The 26,198-nt window shown below is 43.9% G+C and overlaps 1 protein-coding gene across 11 annotated transcripts in view; it reads right to left on the reverse strand.

Moving 5' to 3' along the window:
- Positions 1–15,706: 15,706 nt before the first annotated feature.
- LOC134227009 (unconventional myosin-IXb-like) overlaps positions 15,707–26,198 on the reverse strand; it is a 261,892-nt gene continuing 251,400 nt past the window's right edge. For all 11 annotated transcript variants that reach the window (XM_062708183.1, XM_062708188.1, XM_062708187.1 and 8 more), the window contains 2 exons: positions 18,335–18,423; positions 15,707–18,265 (listed from right to left, as the gene is read on the reverse strand). In XM_062708183.1, the coding sequence (XP_062564167.1) occupies positions 16,397–18,265; positions 18,335–18,423 (1,958 nt within the window). In that variant the 3' untranslated portion in view covers positions 15,707–16,396. The remainder of the gene's footprint in view (positions 18,266–18,334; positions 18,424–26,198) is intronic.

Raw genomic sequence — 26,198 nt, forward strand, 5'->3', positions numbered from 1 at the left:
AGGAAATTGTCTCTCTATTAACACTGTTCCTCAATTTTGATGTTTGTGTTAGGGAACCGCTTTAACATCAAATGGTTTCATGAGGCATGACTTTCTCACCGTCCATTGCCGGAATCCCACCCACTTAGTAAATGTTACCATTGTATGGGTGGAGCTTCTGGTTTAATTTTAATGGATACTAACAGAGCGTTCACTTGCTCGCGTGTTGATTTGTTGAACATTTCGAAGCGATCAGACGCGTTTTCTTCTTGCGAAATGGCTGGTCATAAGCAGGAAAAGGAGAAGAAGCTAGCAGCAGTTGTAGAGAACAGCAAGCGGAAGTGGAGGAAATCAAAGTTTATCTACCTATGTCTAGATCAATTTACTCACATGCCAAAAGCATCCGAGTTACATTTAGCTTGGTGTCGCTGAGGAAATGAATCGGATTAGAACTAATCTATTAAACCAAAAGGCCCTTTTCAGGGCCACAATAATCACTGGAAGAGGGATATTACCGATTTGATTTTTATTCATTGTTCGAATTGATTGAAAAGAACCTATTCTAGTAAAAAGAGTCGATCATCATCGATTTCAAGACATATTTATGCCCGTTGTGTTCACTTAGTGAAAGAAACATCCTCACCTACTAAATGCGTTTCTCGCCCACAGTTTCTACCCCGCTCTTGGACCCAGGAGTAAAAGAAGCCTTTAGTATTCGCCTTTTGCGCTGCCGTTTACTCCAAACCAATAGTTCGATGTTTATACAGACCACCTTCTGGAGCAGCAAAAACTTCCGGAATTGAAGGTTGTTTCAAAGTGCTTAACAGTTTCTTGAAATATTCAAAGCGATTCAGGATGTACAGAGTGATATTGTATTGGATTAAACTATAACAAGATTTTTTTAACAAGTTTATTGAAATATTCCTTAAAAACACATTCCTTCATTCTACCTTCGAATACATGTTTGCCCTAACCTTCCTGTTCTCCGTTACTCCACACATTTTCACATAATTACAACTCTGTATCTGTTTCTTCCACATTTCGCTTTCAAATAAGTCTCCATTTCAGTAATATTTGTTTACATTATATATTTAATATACTTCATAAATGCTTCTGTATATATAGTGTTCTAATTTTTGTCCATTAATTTGCTTTCTTACGGTTCTACTGTCCCATCCTTTCTGTTTCCATAAAGTTTGTTCATTTTATATGCTTTGTTGCCTTCTAAATGTGTTTTGTGACTTCAATGTTAAACTTCCGTTCTACATTTGTTCTGTTCGATCCGAGCAATTGCTATTGAATGTATTGCCAAAATTCGACAATAAACCGTCCAGAGTTTTGAACTGTTTCAAGATTACATTTTCGCTGCTTATATTGTTGCTAGACAATGGCTGACCTGTAGGATGGGAAGCAAACAATAACTGCTTAGCAAAGTACGGATGAATATCAGAAATCTCCAAAATAAATTGCGAAACTTCTTTGGCCACATTCAGGCTTCTATGTGTGTTTGTGTGAATGCTTTGGGGGATCATGTCTTTTTGTTACAAATGGATTTTGTTTTCTCGCATACGCTACTTTTTGAATGGATTAAAAATATAATGTAAGTGACTAACAAGAACTGAATTATCAGGACACAACCAAAAATTAATTTTTGATTTGTTCTTAGTCTTGACAATACGACGACTATCAATATCATTATGTTTAGAAACAGTTTCCCGTTCGATAATATTCCTATTACTAATAAGCGAATTAAAACAAAACTTTCTCAAAACAAGTAACACAGTTCAATCATAACAAGTTTTCTTTATTATGTTTGTTTCACAGCAAGTTTCAAATGTTATATGAATATGTTTTTTTTTTCTTTTTCAATATCCTTAAATTCCTGACACTGAGAATGTTTTTTTTTGTTTTTAGCTACAATTTATTATGCTTCTTTGTTACAAGTATCGTTTTTTTGATTGTATGTTAAGTGTTGTTATTTTATATTCATTTTGTTTTCCATCTGCACACACATAAAGATTTGTAAATATATTTCACACGATTTCTTCTTTTTACCTACTACTTCTGTTTTGTTATCTGATTTGTTATGTTACTGTTTCGTAATATGCACATGAACTATATAATTCGTACGTTCCACGAACGTTTTCTGAGTTTACAACTTTAGTTTGATTTTTATTCAATCTTTACGACAAAACGATGGGATACATTCAACAATATAATGCTTTTCTGTTACAATTTTAATTTAAGTTTTTTTAGTTTAGTTTGTATATAGTTGCCTCCAACGATATTTTCCTTTATTTTCAGATGCGTCCCTTTTGATCAACATGTAATGTAATGTTATGTAAGTGTGAATATGAATCACAAAGGCATTAACGACTATCATCTCTATCCCTTTCACTCAAGTAACAGTAAGTGAACTAAAAATAATGTAAATAATAATTATTATTGATTGTTTTAGTGTGTGATACTTTCAAGTTTACTTATTTGAGTAATACACGACATGGGAGCGTTTCAAATATAAACCACGTGGTATATGGACAGCCCTTATAATCCATGCCGATTAAGCGCTAACCGAGGCTGCCGATTTGTAGGACAAATAGAACTTTTACAGGCAACTCAATCTTGTTCTTCTTCTTAATGGCATTACATCCCCACACTGGGACAGAGCCGCCTCGCAGCTTAGTGTTCATTCACAGTTATTAACTGCGAGGTTTCTGGATGAAGTCACCGAGGCAGAGGACCTCATTTCGTCTTTAAAGGTACAGTGCGATATAGAAGTCGAGCGGTCTTCTATTCGTCTTAGAGGTGGACCTTTTGGCACGCAGGTAGCTTGGTTCTGTTACCGGTAGCGGACGCCAAAAGGTCCTGGCAGTCGGGAAACTGAAGGTTGATGGTCAATATGCCCAGTAAGCATATTCCAGCCACCTTTAGTCGAAAAGTGTTTTAGGTGCTTCGAATCTGGTCACAAGTCATGGGAGTGCAAGGAGCCGGAGCGAAGTAACCTGTGTCGTCGTTGTGGAGAGGAGGACATTTTGCGCAGGCCTGCGATAAAGCACCAAGGTGCCTTATCTGCGCTAGTAGGAAGCAAGCCCGTAACCATGTTATGGGTGGACCTACTTGTCCCTTCGGTGGTGGCAATAAGAAATCGCCGTGCGGGTAGCACAGCTGAATTTTAACCATTGTGCTACTGCCCAGCAGTTGCTGTGGCAGTCGGTCTCTGAGTCAGAGACCGACGTCGCTATTCTTGCAGATCCGTACCGTGTCCCTGTCAATAATGGAAACTGGGTCGCGGACGACTCCAAGATGGCGGCGATCTGCACAACGGGCCGGTTTCCGGTCCAAGAGGTCGTACACACACCTGTCGAAGGTGTCGCCATAGCTAAGATCAACGGGTTGTAGCTGCTATGCCCCACCACGGTGGCCAATAGAGCAATTCACCCGGATGGTCGATAGGCTATCGTCCGACCTTGTAGGTCGGAAGCCGGTTGTCATAGCGGGGGACTTCAATGCTTGGGCGGTGGAGTGGGGAAGCCGCTGCACCAATCAGAGAGGTCAAGCTTTGCTAGAGGCTCTAGCAAAGTTGGAGGTCGTGTTAGCCAATGACGGCTCAACCAGCACGTTCCGTAGGAACGGGGTGGAGTCGTTCATTGACGTTACGTTCTGTAGCCCCGGCTTAGCCGGGGGACTGAACTGGAGGGTCGACGAAGGCTACACCCACAGCGACCACCTAGCCATCCGCTACGTGATCAGCTGTGGTGTGCAGCAGTCGAGGTTGAGAAATCCCCGTCAGGTCCGTGGGTGGAAGGCCCAAAGCTTCGACAGCGAAGTATTCACCGCGGCGCTGGGACTGGAGGGTAACACCGACAGTCTTACAGGGGACGCACTGACAGCTGTCCTGTCACGTGCATGCGATGCCAGTATGCAGAGGAGGGCACCACCGAGGAACGGTAGACCTCCAGCATACTGGTGGAGTGCAGCAATCGCAGACCTTCGGTCAACCTGCCTTAGGGCTAGGCGAAGGATGCAAAGAGCTCGCTCTGAGCAGTTAAGGGATGAACGCCGCTTGACGTTCAAAGCTGCGAAGTTGGCCCTTAACAAGGCCATCAGTAGCAGTAAGAGGAAGTGTTTTGACAACCTATGCCTGAACGCCAATGCTAATCCCTGGGGCGATGCCTACAGGATAGTAATGGCGAATGGTCGCCGGAAAGGTTGAATCGCATTATCGAGGTTCTCTTCCCGTCCCATGCCACAAGCCCTTGGCCACCACCAGCACCGCAGAACGCGAGTGCTGAAGTGGCTGAAGTGGCAGCGGTGACGAACGAAGAGTTGCTTGCGGTGGCCCGAACCCTTGACACGAACAAAGCTCCGGGGCCCGACGGAGTTCCAAACCTCGGTCTGAAGGCAGCAATCATGGCTAACCCGGACATGTTCAGGACAGCCATGCAGAGATGCCTGGACGAGCGCAGTTTCTGATAGGTGGAAGAGACAGAAGCTGGTGCTGTTGCCGAAGCCGGGAAACCACCAGGTGACCCATCGGCGTACAGACCAATCTGCCTACTGGACACCACAGGGAAGTTGCTTGAGAGGATTATCCTCAACAGGCTTACCCTGTACACCGAAGGTACGAACGGCCTGTCAAGCAATCAGTTTGGGTTTCGTAAGGGTAGGTCCACGGTGGATGCTATCAACTCGGTTGTGAAAACTGCGGAAGTAGCGATACAACGCAAGCGGAGGGGAACTCGATTCTGTGCGATAGTGACGCTCGACGTCAAGAACGCATTCAACAGCGCAAGCTGGGATGCCATCGCGCTCTCGTTACTCCGGTTGGGCATTCCGGTGGGCCTGTACAACATTTTGGAAAGCTATTTCCAGAATCGCGTACTCTTATACGAGACCGATGAAGGGGAGGGTAGTGCTTCTATCACCGCAGGAGTCCCTCAGGGATCTATCCTGGGCCCGGTGCTATGGAACACTATGTACGATAGTGTTTTAAGACTGAAGTTCCCCCCAGGTGTTAAGATCGTTGGCTTCGCCGACGACATAACGCTGGAGGTTTACGGAGAGTCGATCGAGGAAGTGGAGTTTACGGCGGCCCACGCGATCGCTGTAGTAGAGGAATGGATGAGCTCAAGGCAGCTGGGGCTAGCTCATCACAAAACAGAGTTGGTTGTTGTTAACAACCGTAAGTCGGTACAGGAGGCAGTGGTTCGCGTGGGCGACTGTGAGATCATTTCCAAGCGGGAGGTGAAGCTCCTCGGGGTGCTGATCGACGATAGACTGAATTTCGGCAGTCACGTAGATTACGCCTGCAGGAGAGCTTCGACAGCTATTGCGGCATTATCCAGGATGATGTCCAATAGCTCGGGAGTGCGCTCCAGCAGACGCAGGTTATTAGCTGGGGTTGCAGTATCTATCCTCAGATACGGCGGTCCAGCTTGGGCCTCGGCGCTTAGCGTCGAACGTAACCTGCAGAAGCTGGAGAGTGTACACAGGCTAGCGTATCTCAGAGTGATAAGTGCCTACCGCACGGTATCACGGGATGCCGCTTGTGTGATTGCGTGTATGTTACCCATTGGACTAGTCATACGGCAAGACGAGGAGAGTTTCGACATGCGCGGAACCAGAGGAGCCCGTAAAGCCATTAGAGTCACTTCGACTATCAAGTGGCAACGGGACTGGGATAACTCTTCTAAGTAGGTGGACCCATCGGTTGATACCTAGCGTATCAAGATGGGTTAATAGGAGGCATGGGGAAGTTCACTTCCATCTGACACAGTTCCTGTCAGCGGAATGCTAGAGGTGTGCGGGAGGGACACTACTCCGGATAATCTTATCCAGAGGATGTGTCAAGAGGTTGATAAGTGGAACGCGGTCTCGGCCGCTACCACTCAGATTGCCAGCATCTTGCAGCGCAATTGGCGCGCCGAGCAGCAGTCGGATAGCGCCGACTAGTGGGTAGCTAGTCTCGAGGGTGAGGTACCAGCGGGTAGTTGGTTAAGTAGTAGCGGAACTAGTGGGTAGCTAGTTATGAGGTAGAGGAACTAGTGGGTAGCTAGTTGTGATTTGAAGCTAGTGGGTAGCTAGTATGTGGGCGTGCGTAGTAGCAGGGACCCTCCCAGAAGTAATGCCGAAAAGTCTGTTGCGGGAGACTCAGGGTCTGTGAACAGGGTGGTTTTAGCGGGTCGGCAATAGCTAAACCCCGTTCGCCGGTAGCCCACCGGTGTCTGGATGCAGATTCTAATCCTACTGAAAAAAAAAGGCAACTCAATCTTCTTCTTCTTCTTAATGGCATTACATCCCCACACTGGGACAGAGCCGCCTCGCAGCTTAGTGTTCATTCACAGTTATTAACTGCGAGGTTTCTAAAGCCAGGTTACCATTTTTGCATTCGTATATCATGAGGCTAGCACGATGATACTTTTATGCCCAGGGAAGTCGAGACATTTGCCAAAAATTGCCTACACCGGCACCGGGGAATCGAACCCAGCCACCCTTAGCATGGTCTTGCTTTGTAGCCGCGCGTCTTACCGCACCGCTAAGGAGGGCCCCAACTCAGGGCAATTCAATACCGTCGTAGATTAAATTCCAAAGGGTGATGTATCAAGATCTGTATGAGCGGCTTCAATGCGAAGATCGGATTCGACAACTCGAACCATGAGTCTCGACGAAATGGGCGAAAACGAAGAGCTGTTTGCAGAATTCCGTGGTAACAAAGACCTGGCGATAGCCTTTACATAATAGCTTTACAGAAAATCGACCACATATGCGTCAGCCAAAAATGGAAACGGAACCTTTTTAATGTACGGAATAAACGTAGTGCCGATTTCGCGTCAGATCACAACTTCTTTATCGATGAAATACGCCTGCGCATTAGGGGTCCCATACATGCTCCGATATGTTGTACAACTTTGACTCCGCCCTCAGGAAACCTGGTTCGATCGGAATCCAGTTTTCCGCGAGCGGTAAAGCCGCCAGCTTGCGTGTGTGTTAGTCTTTGATTTGACATATGTGGAGGTCAACTGCACCCACCGTTCCGAACATTTTGATCAATACAACATAGGAAGGCGTGAATCCACTTCATCAGCACCTTTTAATTTACCACATTGGTCAGAATGCTCGAAACGGTGGGTACAGTTGACCTCCACAAATGTCAAATAAAAGACTAACCCACAGGCAAGCTGGCGGCCATTTCCGCTCGCGGAAAGTTGGATAAAGTCGGACTATCTGTGGACAAGTTGTACTGTCCAACAGTCTTACAACTTGCCCACAGACGTTCAGACTCTACTTCGACCGAACCAAATTTCCTGTGGGCCGGAGTCAAAGTTGTACTACATGTCAGGCAGCAGGGACTATGTCCAAGGGCTTGACGATCCCTCCCCATGCCATCTGCGAGTTGTGGTCCCTGCCTAGGATGTGGTGGGGTTTGACAGTGCGGTCTTTGGTCAGGTGGGATGCTGAACAGCCCTGACACGACGGCCCTCCGACGAGACAGGAGGTTTGCGCAGGCCCAATAAGCCGCCTTTAAAAACAACCATTACGAACGACATAGAAGATAATACGACTCGATACAATCGGCAACGACCTAGGCGACGAATAAAGGATCACGATTGGAAGCTTGAACATGGAGCTACAAGTCACTAGGCCTCGCAGGTTGCGAATTCATCTACAATGAATTACATCCCCGCAACTTTGACGTCGTAGCGCTACAGGAAATCTGCGCTACAGGACAGAAAGTGTGCAAAAGCGGGCATCGAGCGGCTACCTTCTAACAAAGCTGTGGCATAGACTGGCCCAGGATACAAAAAGTCGTTGGATTCTACGTGGCACCCCCCAGGATTTTGCCTTTGAGTAAGAAAACCATTCTCTGAAAATTTCAGCCTGATCGGTTATTGCATAAGCTGGCGCAATTGATTTGAAGTTAATATGGGGGTTTCAGTCGAAATATATGGAAAAATACACCTTTGTTACTATTTCGTACAGGAAATTGGATGGAGAAGCCCGATTGAGCCTAGATTTGCAGGAAATAAAGTTAACATGCCAATGAACAATTCCACATAAAATTCTACTATGATCAAATAAACTTTAAATTAGTTTTTAGCTGATTTATTTGGAGTTTGATTAAGCACTTTGAAATTCATTAATTGCCTTGAAAACAAGCGCATGTAATCGAAGGTAGAAGAATGCAGCATGGACGAGATTGTTGCAACACCGCACGAGGGCGAACGATATAAACGGGCGCGGAACAGACAAAACTCAATTTTCCGGAGAAAAAAGCGCCAGCAGGAAGATCGAGACCGCGATAAAACGGAGCAACTGTATCGCGCTAGAAACGCATGAAAGTTCTATGAGAAGTTAAACCGTTCACGTAAGGGTCTCGTGCCACAGCCCGATATGTTTAGGCACATAAACGAGAACCTTCTTACAATCGAACGTGGGTGATCCAAAGGTGGCGGCAGCACTACGAAGAGCAACTGAATGGCGATGTGGCAGACAACGGTGGCGGTATGGTAATGAACCTAGGAGCATGCGCGCAGGACATGCGACTTCCGGCTCCGAATCTCCAGGAAATCCAGGAGGAGATCGGCCGGCTAAAAAACAAAAAAGGCCTGGAGATGACCAACTACCTGTAGAGCTGTTTAAATACGGTGGTGAGGCACTAGCTAGAGCGCTGCACTGGGTCATTACCAAGGTTTGGGAGGATGAGGTTCTGCCGCAGGAGTGGATGGAAGGTGTTGTGTGTCCCACCTACAAAAAGGGCGATAAGCTGAATTGTAGCAACCAGTGTTATGCTGAATCATTATCAGACGATAATGATTGCAATTTTCATGTGAAAACTATCCACGTGAAAACAGTAGGCGAGTTGTCGCCGGCGACAACTTCTCAAATTATGTACTCAAACGATAATAAACACAGAAATTTCATTCAAACATCAATCTTTAATATGATCAGCTAATTGTCAACAGTCCCGTTATATCTTCTATTTAACGTTATGGTTTCATGCTAGTAAGGAAAAAGAGTTCAAAATGTAACGGCAAGTGCTTCAAATCAAGATACGATTTTCAAACGATTCTCAATCGTTTGCGAGTTTTTATCACTTGATAATTTAAAACAAAGACCGCGTGTTTTGATTACCCTCGATTTTTTGAAAATTTGATTTTTCCAAACCCTGGTAGCAACTACCGCGCAATCAAATTTCTGAACGCCGCCTACAAGGCACTCTCCCAAATTTTATGCCGCCGACTAACACCAATTACAAGAGAGTTCGTGGGGCAGTACCAGGCGGGATTTATGGGTGAACGCTCTACCACAGATCAGATGTTCGCCGTACGTCAGGTATTGCAGAAATGCCGCAAATACAACGTGCCCACACATCATCTATTAATCGACTTCAAAGCCGCATATGATACAATCGATCGGGACCAGCTATGGTAGCTAATGCACGAAAACGGATAAACTGATACGGTTGATCAAGGCGACGATGGATCGGGTGATGTGCGTAGTTCGAGTTTCAGGGGCATTATCGAGTCCCTTCGAAACGCGCAGAGGGTTACGGCAAGGTGATGGTCTTTCGTGTCTGCTATTCAACATCGCTTTGGAGGGAGTAATACGAAGGGCAGGGATTGACACGAGTGGTACGATTTTCACGAAATCCGTCCAGTTATTTGGTTTCGCCGACGACATTGATATCATGGCACGTAACTTTGAGAGGATGGAGGAAGCCTACATCAGACTGAAAAGCGAAACTAAACGGATTGAACTAGTCATCAACACGTCGAAGAGAAGTACATGATAGGAAGAGGCTCATGAGAGGTCAATGTAAGCCACCCATCACGAGTTTCTATCGGTGGTGACGAAATCGGGTGGTTGAAGAATTCGTGTACTTGGGCTCATTGGTGACCGCCGATAACGATACCAGGCAGGAAATCGTACGTATTTTGGACTCCACAAAACGCTTCAATCGAATAGAGTTCGCCGCCGTACCAACCTGACTATCTACACGCTCATTAGACCGGTAGTCCTCTACGGACACGAGATCTGGACAATGCTCGTGGAGGACCAACGCGTACTGGGCGTTTTCGAAAGGAAAGTGATGCGTACCATCTATGGTGGGCTGCAGATGGTGAACGGTACGTGAAGGAGGCGAATGAACCACGAGTTGCATCAGCTGTTGGGAGAACCACGTAGCCAGAATGTCGGACAGTAATCCGGTGAAAATGGTTCTCGACAACGATCCGACGGGAACAAGAAGGCGAGATGCACAGCGGGCAAGGTGGATCGATTATGTGGAGGACGATTTGCGGACCCTCCGCAGACTGCGTGGTTGGCGAAGTGCAGCCATGGACCGAGCTGAATGGAGAAGACTTTTATGTATTGCACAGGCCACTCCGGCCTTAGTCTGGTAATAAAATTAATAAATGTATCAAATCCTATAATACCTTCTGCATTTGTGCGGCGCCGGCCGCAAGAACAAAAAATCGCCACAACGGAGAGGCGCCCGACGACAACGGAGCTCAGTCTTTCGTGTTGTGGCTTGGTGCTTTCTGCGCTGAGACGATATCCCAATAATTCTACATCCGTTTGCTCGAACTTGCATTTGGTGAGGTTCAATTCGAGAACGTTTTTTCGAAGTCAATCAAACACGATGCGGTCTGTTTCGGTGGTAGATGCTATGCAAATATCTGCAACAAAAACGATAACAAATTCCAAGTTTCCGAAAATGCTACGCATAAAGCTTTGGAACGATTAGCTGGCATTGTACAGCTCGATTTGCGTTCTGTTTTGGGTATTTAAGGTCACTCCTCATGGAATTTAAGTTTCGAAGTGTTCGTGTTACCGACGCGACAATCACAGCGGAAATCAGATCCCAAACGAACGACGCTGGCGCGCGCCGATATACCCAAAACAATGAAACTGATTCATACAGTGACGCGTCCGCACATAATTGATTACGAGTGCGCCTCAGTGCACAGCACTACCAGCATAGGTCAGTTCGATTTGTTTGTGCTAGACTCAGCAGCACCACGTTCTGAACGCGCGCATCGAGTCCATAGGGCGGCTCGATGGGCGCGGGCACAACGGCAATAGTCAAAAATTGTAAAAATGTAGAATAAGCTAAATTTATGTATATATACCCTGAAGAATCAATAAAGCTTAAAGAAAAATACCACAAAAAACTGTAGACATATTTGTAATCAATTTTATGTATTGAAGATACTTTTTTGGAACATTCCAGTTCATCCAAAATATCCGTGAGTTCAGGTCTTGAATTCTACCATAGAAGCGAAAGGTAATGTGCACATAAAATACTCAGAGACCATCCTACTCAGTTCAAAGATATCAAATGACTCATGGGAAATTTTTCTACGTGCCCCACAGTGGCATTCTAGAATGCACGAAATGTTCTGAAATTCGGCTCGTAAGACCTACGCAACAACGGCCTCGAAAATGTTTTCGGCAGCTATCAAAACCCTTCCCAACAGATCCTTGGATACCTACTCAAGAACATTTTGGATGGCCTTCAGTGTATTGAAATGCAGAAAGATCGGTATATGATGGTTTCAAGTTCAACCTGCTTAAAAACCTTCCAGACGTCGCGAAGAGGCGATCGTTGAACTTATACAATCTATTCCTAGAAAGCAACATCGTTCCAGATGAATGGAGACAGGTAAGAGTGATCACTATAAAGAAACCGGAGTAACCTATGTCGGATCACAATTCGTACCAGGCAATCGCGATGTTGTCGTGTATACGGAAGCTGTTTGAGAAGATGATTCTCAATCGTCTCGACAAATGGGTTGAATTGAACGGCTTTCTATCAGATACTCAATTTGGATTCCGCAAAGGCAGGGGAACGAACGAATGTCTTGCGCTGCTTACTACAGAGATCCAACTGACCTATTCTCAAAAAGCGCAAATGGGTTCAGTTTTCTTGGACATAAAGGGGGCTTTTGACTCAGTTTGCGTTGACGTCGTTTCAGACAAACTCCACGAATGTGGACTTTTGCTAACATTGAACAACTATTTGTATAACTTGTTATCTGAGAAACATATGAGCTCATGGAAACTCGACAACTTCAAGAATTAGTTACATGGGATTCCCCCCGCGCTCATGCCTAAGCCCCCTTCTTTACAACTTTTACGTCAGAGATATCGATGGATGTCTCATGGAAAATTGCACGCTTAGACAGCTTGCGGGTGACGCCGTCGTCTCCTTTACAGAAACAGCGGCGGACGATCTGAGTACAACCAGAACCGTAGCGTGGCCTCTCGGCGCCCTTGGCAAAACTTTATTGGGGCCGCTTCATATCTTGCAGATGTTCTAAACATAGAGCCCGTTCAAATCGAGATGATTAAAAATCAATTAATAGCGTGGTGTAAAATTTCTTTATGTATTCCTTAAGCTATTTTAGGGTCTGTCTCATTTGGAGAATTAAACTTAAAAGTGACAGTTTGAAAATTAGCAAATAACCCGGTCATGAGAATGGCTGGTGCTACCCAGCAATTCCAATAAGACAGCGATGCAAAATGATTCGATATCTGTCAAAAGTAATCTTGCTCTGCGAGCAGGGTTATTCTGTAATTATTGAAATGTCACTTTTAAGTTTAATTTCAATTTAATTCTCCAAATGAGACAGACCCTTAGAGGTAGGAAGCAAGATTTTTTGGATTCCATAAACTTACGCAAATAAAAATAACTTAAGCCGGTAGTGCGCAGATTTTCGACAAAAAATCCGAACTTCCTTGTTTTGAATTCATGCACTATTGGTTAATAAAATGTGTGCTTGTCGGTGCTTGGAGCTCTATCGGTCCTAGACGAATAAAAAAACCCTGTTATTTTCTCCTTGTCATTTGCATTTCCTGTTCTTATCATTTTGTTCTTATTTTCACTATTGAAGGATCGACTGTTTATTGTTATTTCAGCATAAACTGTCTTTCAAGTCTTTAAAGATTGAAACAAGATTTGTTTTGTCCAAAAAAGGAGTCTTGTATGGCTGCCATTATGTTTTGTACTATTGAGTTTATTCGCAGCCATACAAGACTCCTTTTTTCAGACAATTATAAACCCTGTTTCAATATTTAAAGACTGCGTAGGCAATGTTTTAGTTGTTTTTACTTCATTATCTCTATCTGTCAAATGATGAAAAAGACAGTGAAGGCGATGGGCACAAATCCCAGGAATCTGGCACCCCCAATCCTACTCACTACGTTTGACAAAAGCCAACATCTTTGTGTTTCCCATTGTTCGGTTGAAATTGGGTTACCCACTGACAATTCTATTTTGTAAACAAACCACTATTCCGAATTGATTTTTTCCAAATTATTTTTTAATAATTTTTTAAGAACTTGAACGAAAGTATGAATCGAAGTGTATTTCAACAAGAATATTGATGTCATTAATACATTTTCATATTTCGATCGGCACCAAGCGCTCTACTTCGCCAAAATATCATGATATTTAAAACATATTTCCAAAAGCAGATTTTCGACGACTATGATTACGCCTTCGTATTAAATTAATCGATGATTTTGATGCTGGCGTCAGAAACATGGCCGCTTCGCAGTATTATTTATTAACAGAAACGGGCTCTCTGGATACTAGTCAAACGGTTGATTACGGAATCGTTAATTACCGAGTAAATCCTCTAATCGTGAAATCCTTCATTTTTTTCCAACCACAACCACACGCTACGGCGCTGCGTACAACGATTCTGTCGGTTATCAAATACGGTAGATTTTGTTTCCAATCCGTCGCGCAAACGCACCTGTTAAAACTCCAATGAATCCAGTATAGCGTTGTCTCCGTATCACGTTGGGTTGTATGAACTCGACTCATACAATTGGGCTTATTCTACGAGGCGAGTGACGTGAGGTGAGTCGATTTTAGCAATTCTCACGTGAAGTGACCATGTTATTCAAATGGGGCTTTACGACTCTTCTCACGTCATTCGAGAAATCTCACGTCACTCCACTCGTAGAATAAGCCCAAATGAGTCTAGAGGTACTTGCGGGAGTACTTCCTTTATCAGATCGCTTCGTGGAATTGTCGTTCGGGTTCCTCATCCGGTGTGAGGTTTTAAACCCATTGGTTATTGAGAATTTTGAGAAGCTAATCGAACGAAACTTCCAATCAAAATTTATGACAGTGTACTACTGCTACATGAGCCTGGAGATTGGTCCTTCTTTGAATGTTCCCAATCTTGGTTGCTTCCTGGACTCCTCCAGTTCTACTGTAGTTTTTGATCTGACCATGAAACAAGAGATCCATGGAATATCAGATCCGCACCGATTCGCACCACCAATTTTTGCAAGCGAGTACGGTCATGTTAGTTGTGATAAAAGGTTTTTCACCGATGGGTCAAAAACAAATGAATCCACTGGCGCCGCTCATAAACTTCAAAACCCTTGTTCCGTATATATCGCTATCCTGAGTGAAATACGAACCATATTGAGTGCTATCTCGAATCGTTTTTACACTATCACCTTAGTATGGGTCCCTTCACATTGCTCGATTCCGGGTAACGAGAAAGCGGACTCACTTGCCAAGGTGGGCGCTATGAAAGGCGATATTTATGAGCGTAAAATCGCCTTTAACGAATTTTTCACAATTGCTCGTCATCACGCTTTGGTCAGTTGGCAACGAAAATGAGATGAAGGAGATTTGGGTAGATGGTTACATTCCACATGTATCGAAGAAACCTTGGTTCAAGGGATTGGCAATTAGTCGAAACTTTATCAAGGTAATGTGTCGACTAATGTCCAATCACCACTCTTTAAACGCACACTCCTATCGAATAGGGCTCGCCGACAGCTATCGATGCGACTGCGGTGCAGGTTACCAAGATTTATGTGCATTCTACCGGGCCCGAGGAAAACCAGAAAAGGAAGACTTCAGAGATGTGTTGGGTAAGCTTGATCTAGATTACATGGTCCTTGTGTATAATTTCTTAAAACGAATCAATGTCTTTGTCCGAACCCCCCGTCTCTTGCAAGGCCATGTCCACCTTGTTCCCACCCGCTTCGCTCGAAAAATCGTTTGTTTCTATCATTACAGTGTGTCCCTGTCTACACCTCGTCAATCAGCAATGAACGTGCCCATCCATTTTTTTTTTTTCTTGTGCTTATTAACCTCGACCAAGCCGCGATTCTTTCGGCTCCCCACAGGACTAATATTATACATTAAGACGACAATCATGAGATTGTAATTCAAAATCAATAGATAACGGCTCCGTAATGCCTGCTGGTGCTTGTGCCTTGAAATAAAGATAAGTAAAAAAAAAGATCGGTATAACGTTTCTTGGCAGGTATCCAAGGATCTGTTGGGAAAGGTTTTGATTATTTTCATAATAGAAATTCACTATTAAACGGATAAGAGGAAGTAGACGAATAAGATAAAGAAAGAGGAAGAAAGATTGATGTGGCCAGTACCATACTTCGGCAATGCCAATGAACGCAGTACGCGATACATCAAGCAAGATAAAAGCAAAGACATGAATTTGAATGGATTTTATCTGCCTGAATTACGAAACTGTTAGAATTTGCAAGGAACTTTGCATCAGTATGCACAATGGCTATTGCAATCAGGATATAAATTACACATAAAAATAAAAAAATAAAAAGCAATCACTTAAAATATTTGGTTAAGAAAAAAAAAGTAAAATAAGGGAAACACTTTCGGAACATAAAACAACAACTAAAATACAAATAATTCACGTAAACATGGAACTTGTTTTGAAAAAAAACTTTAATATTGTTCATTCGACTGTAATTTTGGGTAGCGTGTGATCTATAATTACAATAATAATCATTTCCACTCTCTGCTTCTTCCTTTAGGTTAATAATCCTTTCTAATCATTTCTTTCTAACTAGTATGTGTATGTGAATTTTGTTTATATGCGCTCGTTTTTTTGTTTGATCTTGCGTTATTTATTAGTTTAATGAGTTTTTTTTATCTGCGGTCTGCTTCAATAAGCTGTACTTATAACGATCTTTACACACACTTTTTCGCTCACACACATGTACAAATCACACTCCGGTCTTGTAACAATCACACTTTCTCAGTACACTTCATTTAAGGGTTAATCACGTTTCATACTTTTTTACTCGTTCGACGATTATTCTCGCTCTATAAATAGGTTGGTTCTCTAATAATAAATCATCGTGTTATAATAATTTTGTTACATATAAAAAACTGAATGCGACTTAATTTTCGAAGTTACATAATCTGGCTCGACACGCTTCTAACAAAAGGAAAGGGAACGTCATCGATTTATCGTTTTCTTTAAATTAAAAGAAAAGCAAAACAATAAAGATGGAACAAAAAAAAGAAAATGTTTAACTGAACTATAGTCTCATGGGGGTCGGTGTTCGTACGTTTCTACCACTGACTGCTACTGAGATTGGCATTCCGTTTCGTTATTCAAACCATAATTGGTTCGTCATCGCCGTTTCCGTTGCCGGAACCGGACGGGCTCGCACCACCTCCACTGGCACCTCCACCACTCCCACTGTTCTGCCGCCGGCTACCCGACATCCGTCGGTTCATCTTTATGGGTTCGCCCCCTTTGCTGGCATCTTTGCTACCAACGAGCGACGACGACGACGGCGTGCTCGTTATCGGTATCGAGGCCGACTGTTGGATGAGGATTTTCTGCGAGGAAGCACTACTAGTTCCACCGGAAATGGAAGACGAGGAGGGTTCGTAGCCTCCGGAGATGCTACGCATTATGATGGGCTTCTGGCGCTGTAATTCAGTCGAGCCGGTGGATCCGGTGTTGATTCCCGTCGATAAGGTGACCATCGAATGGCTGAGATTCAGATCAGAACGCTTGGAGACATTACTGCTGCTGTTGTGGCTCACGTTGCTGCTGCTGCCGTTTTGCGATTTGATCATCGACGGTGCCGATGAGGAGGAAGGTGACGATGATGAGGTGGTGATCGTCGTTGTGGGTGATTGGGGCGTGGTTGCGGAACCACTTTGACTACCGCTTTTGAGGAAAGCTTCCCGCTCGATCAGTGTTTGGTGGGATAGGGATTTCGTTTTGCCTACTTTGTGGAAGTAATCTATGCTTTGCTCTCCCCGCAGATTGTAACTCACAGCCATCGGCACGTCGTTGTTGAGACTGACGTTACTGCTACCGTGATCCGACGGAGGTTGGTAGCGAATCGAGATCCCACTGTCACTGATGACATTATTATAGCTACTGTCAAGGTCTTTATCTTTGCTGCTGCTAAGGTCATCTAAACTACCGCCTTCTCCATCAAGATCCGTGGATAACAAATCGTCATCGGAACTCGCCCGAGCCAAACTTGGTAGCGTCGATGTCAAAAGGGCCTTTTCTTTCTTGATTTCCTGGATGTGTCCCTCCAGTAACATCTCTTCCGTCTCCGTTTCCAGTCCTCCGCCGACTCCCCTCGAGTTGGAAGCCATTTCCTCTTGCGTAAACACTTTACTGCTCCTCAGTGTGCTCAATCGGGTAGTAGCCGTATGGGCTGCCGTGTCCAGAGTATCAATATCCGCCAAGGTACTCTTCACGTTCAGCATCTTTTGCGTGATAAGCGTTTCCATGCACTTGGTTTGTCGACCGATATCATTTAAACTGTCCTGCGCAGGGACGTATCGGTTCGTCCTTAGTACACATGGCGCAAATACAATCGCTAGCGAGCTCGCGGACATCCGGTTGTACTGCTCGAGCTTGGCTACCAAAGCTAAGTGGAAAATTAACCGCTCCAGTAGACAGTGATGGGCCGGTGGGATCTTCTTGATCAATGACAACAAAGTTTGAACCCGATCGGTGCCGTCGGACAAATCCGCCGCTCGGAGAAAATCGTCATACCGATCGAACGTCAACAAGGGCTCCGGCATCTCCCTCAAGAACGACTTCAACACATTGGTCAGTACGTGCACATTGTAACTTTCATAGTCCATTTCCTCCGAACCGCCAACCACCCGATCCATTTTGCCTTTCAGTTCTTTGATCTTCGAGCTGACGCCACTTTTCCGGTAGATTCCTTCCGAGTACAACCCGTGCATTTCGATCATCATTATTAGGCTGTAGATCTGGGCCGGAATTTTGATCCCATCGCACCCCGCGCACAGTGCCGTCAGAGGTACTCCGAACAGTTTGTTTGGGTGACCTCCCGCGCCGCTGCTATCTGTACTGGTGACGGCCCCTGTCACAACCCCACCCGGCACCAGTGGGCCGCCACCGGTGGCCGCTATCTTACTACAGGCCGCGGATTTCAGGTAGCACCGTTTGTGGCACGTTAGACGACAGTTTTGGCAAACCTGTTAGGAAGTAGAAAACAGCATATTTAATGATCTAGACTTCAACTCGGTGGTGTCTGAAAAACTTACCAATCCACGTTCGATTGGCCAGAGGAGAAACTGTTGGCAAATTTCGCACGCAGTCGCAATGTTGATGATCGTTAACTGGAATGTGTGACCTGGGGAGAATATGGAAATTAATTAATTTCAGGGTTTTTACGGGTATCCTGGGATATGTTTCTCGTCAAATAAGCATTAAATTTGATCCGCGTGACCCCGTGACATAGGCACGAAATATTTTTTTTGTTATAACAATTTCCTAAACGTTTTCTCTTCAATTGCATTTTTAATATGATTCTAAACTATTTGTTACTTCATACGTCATGTTTGCACCGAATTAACCCTGTTAAGACCTTTAAGGGCGTTTAAGATTGGCTGTGTAAAATCACAGGGAGAAATAGGTCCCCACTTTCTTCAGCAAAACTGTTTATTAGGATGTTGACTTTGCAGGGAAAATATGGGGGGTCGAGTTTGACTACACCCTAAAGACTCAGATATCCGAAACCTTGGGAAGAATTCGCTTCTGAGAGTATGCAAATGAATCTGACATGTTTGAATCCTAAGTCACATTACTTGATAGTTCTGCATACTCAGACAAGTTAAGCCATCCTGAACGTTATGTCTGTGATTAATTTTCAGAAATACGAGATGCTCAAGGTACCCCAAAATGTGGGAAAGCACGAAGTCGAATAATGCAGCACGGGCCAGTTTTGCTGTTAATGCGATTTTGGCAATACGGATGAAACCTTTCCAGGACGGAGAACTTGTTAGGGAATGCATATCGGCTGTTGGTGATATCACGTGCGCAAAAAAAACCACCTTCCTTGCCTCATTCAGAAGTATTAGTTTCTCGTAAAGTACTGTTAACAGTTGAAGTTCTCACAGAAGATTTGAAAAGTACGTTACGAGAAAAATCTACCTGCTTCTGATTCGGTTGCAATCGGTGAAAATACTTATTGTAAAAAAACAAGCCACATGTATCTGGCTTCATAAAGGGAATTTATTGTCATCTTCAAATCACAGAGGAATTAGCAGCTTTGATCACAATGAAGGAAACGACTACCGGTATCGACCTTGGGAAAGCTGTTAAGACCTGTATGAAGGAGCTTGAACTCTTCATTGAAAACTTAAGTTGTTAGGTTAACTTATGGAGCTCCGGCAATGACGAAAAAAACACTATCGTAATTTGTGATAATTCTCTGTAGGTATATTGCATTTTTCACCAAAAAAGATCTGTGTGCAAAAGCGATCAATATTTGATATGTAGCGTCGCTAGTTATCAAGAAAATCAACTTTTCATACGCGAGGAAACTCAACCACCACTACCGTGACATGCCCTATTACCGTGGGGTTAAGGACGTGTCCACAATAAATTCGTTATATAAAATTCAATTTGTAACAATCACCCTTGAAAACTATGTCGCTTTAATCAATATTAAATACATTTGAAGGGAAAAATATGTTTTGTACTTCAACTCATAAAAAAATGAAGAAAATAGTATTCGACATTTGACTTATGAATATGCCTAATACCGCGTACATTCCGAAGAAGATTCCAAATACCGCGCAGAAAATTGCCTAATACCGTGCCCTATCAAACAAGCTCAAATGATGAGCTTAAGAGCACATTTACAATAAAATATGTAAATAATTGAATCATATACAAATTTCAATTAAATTATTAGGTCATACATACTAAAAAACGTCATAAAAATTTACTATTTTACATAGATACCTACTGGGAAAAGAATCATTTCCTTGGGAAGTTAGCAATTTCTCAATATTGACGGTTTAAATAGGGGGAAAGACGGCTTTGGCAGGTTTTGTTCTATTATTGGCAGGGGGGGTTTTGTCGACCAAATTTTATGAAATTTGGCCACAATGTTCTTTGATATGCAAAGAATGTTTAGGCCATTTGAGCCTAGTCAGACATAAAAAAAAACCCCTGTTAATAATAGAACAAAACCTGCCAAAGTCGTCATTCCCCCTACGTTTATTAATTTTTCAAATAATTTACTTCACAATTATTAAAACAGTTCCTCTCGCCAGTTTACTGATGTAGATAAAGCACCAGGAGTGTTTCAAATGGATATAATTGACCTCAAATGTAACAACGAGCTCAAATCAATATTTAGAAAGACACATCTCTTTTAAGATATTTTCTCTCTTCAGAAGTACATATCTGTGTGAACAACTCTTATCAAGAATAAAAGTAGTAAAAAGAAATTGGTGATCTTCATTATCTGCTTGCAAAACTCAAACACCAATTGTGAAAACAAAATGTGTCGAATATTGGAAAGAAGTCAACATTTATGTGTCCTGCTACACATAAAAAAAGAAAAGAAAATAAGCAAAAAAAAAGATTGTTCAAACGCAATAATATCGTGTTTAGTTTTTCTTTAAAAAAAATAGCCATTCTGTAAAACTAAATGCCATTCTGAATAAAATATATTAAATATGTAGTGGTTGTTTTGAAAATGTATAAAAATATGTACCGAGTATTGTTTGGCCCGCCAGTAAGTGGTTAATCTAAAAATTGGTCCGTTGCTTGAAGAGGTTGGGCAGGCCTGCCCTTAGCACTAAAGCAGTAATAACTGGCCAAATATGAATAAAGCATAACATTTTCATTATGCATTTCGATTCAATATACCACCGGAAATAATTAAAAAATGAGCATCCATAAATTAGATGGGAGAGGGGGGGCTATTTGTACCTACTATTTGTACTCAGCGCTATTTGTACCTACTGATTCCGTTACGATCTTTGCAAGGACCCGTGCCTTCGTTTTACGTTGGAAGCGTTTGCGGAAGTAAAATTCAGGGACACCGTTCCGGGAAAAAAAACCTCTTAGAAGGTCACGTCTCCACGCTTAGCAATGAGCATTAATAAAAACAATAGGAAGGGGGAATCTCTGAATTCTCCACTTCCTCTTAGAAACAAGGTTTCAAGGCCGTCCTGCCTAAGCGCGGAAAAAATAGAAGGAAGCTGGATACTTCAAATGTTCCTTCTAACTCTAACATTGGAAATAATTCTTTTCCTATCGAATCAGTTCGATTTGATTCATGACGAAATTGGGCAAATCGAATCTACCTCTAGCCCAGGTGATTCGATCCATGCGAAAAAGCAAAGGATTCCGCCAATTGTGGTTTTAGGAATGAGATTTTGAGTAACCTTCTGGGGATCAAGGTTTCATTTCAGATTGCCAGAAAGAGTGACTGCCGCGTTTTGCCGGGATCCTTTGACGAACGCAAATGTTTTCTTCAGTATTTAACTGAGAAGCGCTATAAATTCTTCACATACGACGTTAAAACTGAGCGATTGTTCAAAGTCGTCTTGAAAGGTCTCCCCAATGATGATAAATCACTGGATGAGATCAAAATGAAAATTTCTCAATTACTTGGATTTTTAGTCCAAGTAAGATGAAAAAGAAATCTCGCTCTGGTACTTCCCAGAGGAGTATTTCTCTAGTCGCCTGTCCTGTGAAAGAAGATTCCAATAAATTTAAATGTGTCAATTGTGGGGGCAATCATAAATCCAATTTCTGGGAATGCCCTTCACGCAAAAAAGGTTTGACTTCCCGTGCAAAATTGATGACGGGAAATTCCAATAGGATCCCAGATTCGACGGGTGAACATATTTCAAACGCAATTCATACCCACCACAATCAACGAACAAATTTTGCTCCTATCTCTCACCGGGTATTCATCAGTTCATAATGAGCACATTGCCATTATAACTGAAACATATTCAAAACCTGGTCTTTTCTTCAAAAGAGATCCAAATTATTTTATTTACCGAAATGATCGTCTTGACGCGCCTATGGTGGGGTCGCCATTGTCATTAATAGACGTATCAAACATAAATTATATTCTTCGTTTGAAACCAAAGTTTTCCAAACCTTGGGAGTTTCTGTTGAAACAAATTTTGGACAATTCTCTTTCATTGCTGTCTACCCAATGCAATGGGCAGCAAACACCGTTCATGGAATAATGCTCAAAGCAATTCTAATGGTAAAAATTTATTTGAAGATTGTTCTGCGGGATATTCAATATCTATCCAATATCCCAATGAACCAACTTGTTTTTCTTCCAGTCGAAATCGATTCGATTCGAGTCAAGTCAGCTGTGTGGCCAATTGGTAACTCATGTTGATTTTGACTCTGATCACCTTCCTGTGAAGTTTGAAATCTCACAGGAAGCCATTAACAATCCAATCAGCTTTACTTTTAATTATCATAGAGCTGATTAGGATTTATATAAAACGTATAGATAGGAATTTGTTGACGTTTCCCTTCGTTGTGATTTAAACACACGGAATAGGTTTTGAGAATTACTATATTGAATTTCATCGTCCGTACTGACTAATATCTTACATGTTATGGTTGTGAAACATAAAATATTATTTTGGATAATTTGAAATTGAAACTCTACAAATGTCATGTGAACACATCCTACCACAGTTGACTATTACATGTATGTTCCTTAAGGGAACGGGTGAAAAGAGAATTGTTTACAAAACAATCGTGATGGCCTCGCGAGAGTTGTTATTGTTTATGAAGTGTTCTTCTACTCGAGTGAATCGATTGGTATTTCAACAGAATTTTGATGTTGATATTCCTCTCGATACTAAAAGTGATATTGATAATGCTCTCGTATCTTTGACAAATTTAATTGTCGAAGCCAGAGGCATGCGGACAGCAGGGACTATGTCCAAGGGCTTGACGATCCCTCCCCAGGACATCTGCGAGTTGTGGGGCTTGTCTAGGATGTGGTGGGGTTTGACAGTGGGCCCTGTTAAATTCCTATAATATTCTTTATTGAGGCTTCGCCGCCATGAGCCTCTGGGTCTGCCTCCGCTGCGATGTCCCGCTGGGTTCCAGTCTAATGCTTGTTTACAGATTTCGTTTCCGCCCCTACGTAGAGTGTGGCCGACCCAGCCCCACTTCCGATCCCGAATTTCTGTTGCTATCGGCCTCTGGTGACAACGACGATGGAGCTCGTTGTTTGAGATCCAGTTGTGAGGCCACCAGGCCCGAATTATATACCGCAGGCATCTGTTAATGAACACCTGCAGCCGTTGAGTGTTCTCCACTGATACACACCATGTTTCGCCAGCACAGATTTCACGTTAGAGTTGAAAATTCGTATTTTGGTGCGTTCACTTATCTGCCTGTTTTTCCAGATATTTCTTAAACTCGCAAAGGGAGCCCTTGCTTTCTTGATCCGTGCGCCTATGTCGATCTTGCTACCGCCGTCTGACGCCATTTGGCTACCAAGATATTGGAAGCTTTCAACATTCTCCATTGGTTGCCCGGCTACTGTGAAACTGGAAGGAGTCACCGTGTTTACATCCAACGATTTGGTTTTGTTGACGTTGATGACTAAACCTGTCGAAGAGGAGCGCTCGGCAAGGTCGTTGAGCTTACTCTGCATATCAGAGCGCCGCTGCGCGAGGAGTACAACGTCATCAGCCAATTCGAAGTCGTTTAGATGCTCCATGGTTATAGGCTGCCATAACAGCCCGCGGTTTGGTTCACGGTCAATCGCATCTACAAGAATCTTATCGATTACGATGAGGAACAGTAACGGTGATAGAATACATCCTTGCCTCACACCAGCTACGACCCGGATAGGGTCGGACAGGACCCCATTGTGCAGCACTCTACACGAAAAGGCTTCGTACTGTGCTTCGATGAGGCCGATGATTTTCTCAGGAACCCCCTTGCGCCTCAGGGCGCTTCACTCCATTGAGACGAGTCTTGGTGTCAGGTGGGACACAAAACAGACCTGACACGACGGCCCTCCGACGAGACAGGAGGTTTGCGCAGGCCCAATAAGCCGCCTGGATAACCAATAATTACGAGCAATATAAGAGATAATACGACTCGATATAATCGGCAAAGACCTAGACGACGAATAAAGGATCACGATTGGAAACTTGGAACATAGAACTGCAAGTCGCTGGGTTACGCAGGTTGCGATAGTATGATCTACGATGAATTACATCCCCATAACTTGGACGTCGTAGCGCTGCAGGAAATCTGCTGGACAGGACAGAAAGTGTGGAAAAGCGGACATCGAGCGGCTCCCTTCTACCAAAGCTGAAGCACCACCAACGAGCTGAGAACCGGCTTCATAGTGCTGGGAAAAATGCGCCAACGCGTGATTGGGTGGCAGCCAATCAACGCAAGGATGTGCAAGCTGAGGATAAAAGGCCGATTCTTCAACTATAGCATCATCAACGTACACAGCCCACACGAAGGGAGACCCGACGAGGAGAAAGATGCGTTCTATGTGCAGCTGGAGCAGGCATACGATGGATGCCCACTGCGGGACGTCAAAATCGTCATCGGTTACATGAACGCTCAGGTAGGAAGGGTGGAAATGTATAGACCGGTCATCGGACCGGATAGTCTGCATACCGTATCGAACGACAACGGCCAACGATGCATAAACTTTGCAGCCTCCCGCGGAATGGTAGTCCGAAGTACTTTCTTCCCCCGCAAGAATATCCACAAGGCCACATGGAAATCACCTAATCAAGTAACGGAAAACCAAATCGACCACGTTCTAATCGACGGTAAATTCTTCTCTGACATCACGAACGTCCGCACTTATCGCAGTGCGAATATTGAATCCGACAACTACCTCGTTGCAGTATGCCTGCGCTCAAAACTCTCGACGGTGTACAACACGCGTTGAAGTCGGACGCCGCGGCTTAACATTGGGCGGCTTCAAGACGGTAGACTAGACCAAGGATACGCACAGCCGCTGTAAGTGGCACTCCCAACGGAAGAGCAGCTAAGCGCAGCGTTTCTTGAAGATGGCTGGAGAGATATTCGATCCGTCATTGGTAGCACCGCAACCGCTGCACTTTGCACGGTGCCCCCGGATCAGAGAAACGAGGAGTTAGTGGAAGAGAAAAATGCAGCATGGGCGAGATTGCTGCAACACCGCATGAGGGCGAACAAGGCACGATATAAACTGGCGCGGAACAGACAAAAGCGTGGAAAAATGATATCTACCATCGGAGCTCTACTCGATTCCCCGCTAACGGGCAGGAAATTCAAATCACCGACGAACCGACACATTGTCGACGAAACGAAGCCAACGAATCATCACGCCTGATCCGTAGAAGAATCGTACGTTGTCAGCCTACCAGCCGATCGAACGGCTACGAGCCGATCTTCGCCAACGAGCCATCCGTCCGTTATCAAGCCTCTGCCCGCCTACGAGCCGATCACTTCGCAGTCCGTTCGGAATATATTGGTAGTGTGGCCTTCGAGCGAAAATTCCATTAGAGCGTAGTTTATGAATGCCACCGTCACAAAACATGTTTACTGCCCATAAATTCATAACAGTCCCATGAAGATAGGAAATCAAGCAAACATGGGACTGTTATGAATTTATGGGCAGTTTACGAGTATGCTCTTAGCATGAGGTCCTGCTGGAAGTAGTTTGTGAGTGACGTGGAGTGCTTTACACCGTTTCCCTTAATTCCGATTCTGCAGATCAACATTCCGCTGAACATAGTCAGGGGGCAAATTAAAAGCGCCAGCAGGAAGATGGAGACCGTGAAGAGGCGGAGCAACTGTATCACGCTAATAACACACGAAAGTTCAACCGTTCACGTAAGGGCCACGTGCCACAGCCTGATATGTGTAAGGACATAAACGAGAACCTACTTACGAACGAGCTTGAGGTGATCCAAAGGTGAAGGCAGCACTACGAAGAACACCTGAATGGCGATGTGGCAGACGAAGATGGCGGTATGGCGATGAACTTGGGAGAACGGGCGCAGGACATAACTTTACCGGCTCCGGATCTCCAGGAAATCCAGGAGGAGATTGGCCGGCTGAAAAACAACAAAGCCCCTGGGGTTGACCAACTACCAG

Source organism: Armigeres subalbatus, chromosome 3 (genome assembly GCF_024139115.2).
Source record: "Armigeres subalbatus isolate Guangzhou_Male chromosome 3, GZ_Asu_2, whole genome shotgun sequence".
Classification (NCBI taxonomy): Eukaryota; Metazoa; Arthropoda; class Insecta; order Diptera; family Culicidae; genus Armigeres; species Armigeres subalbatus.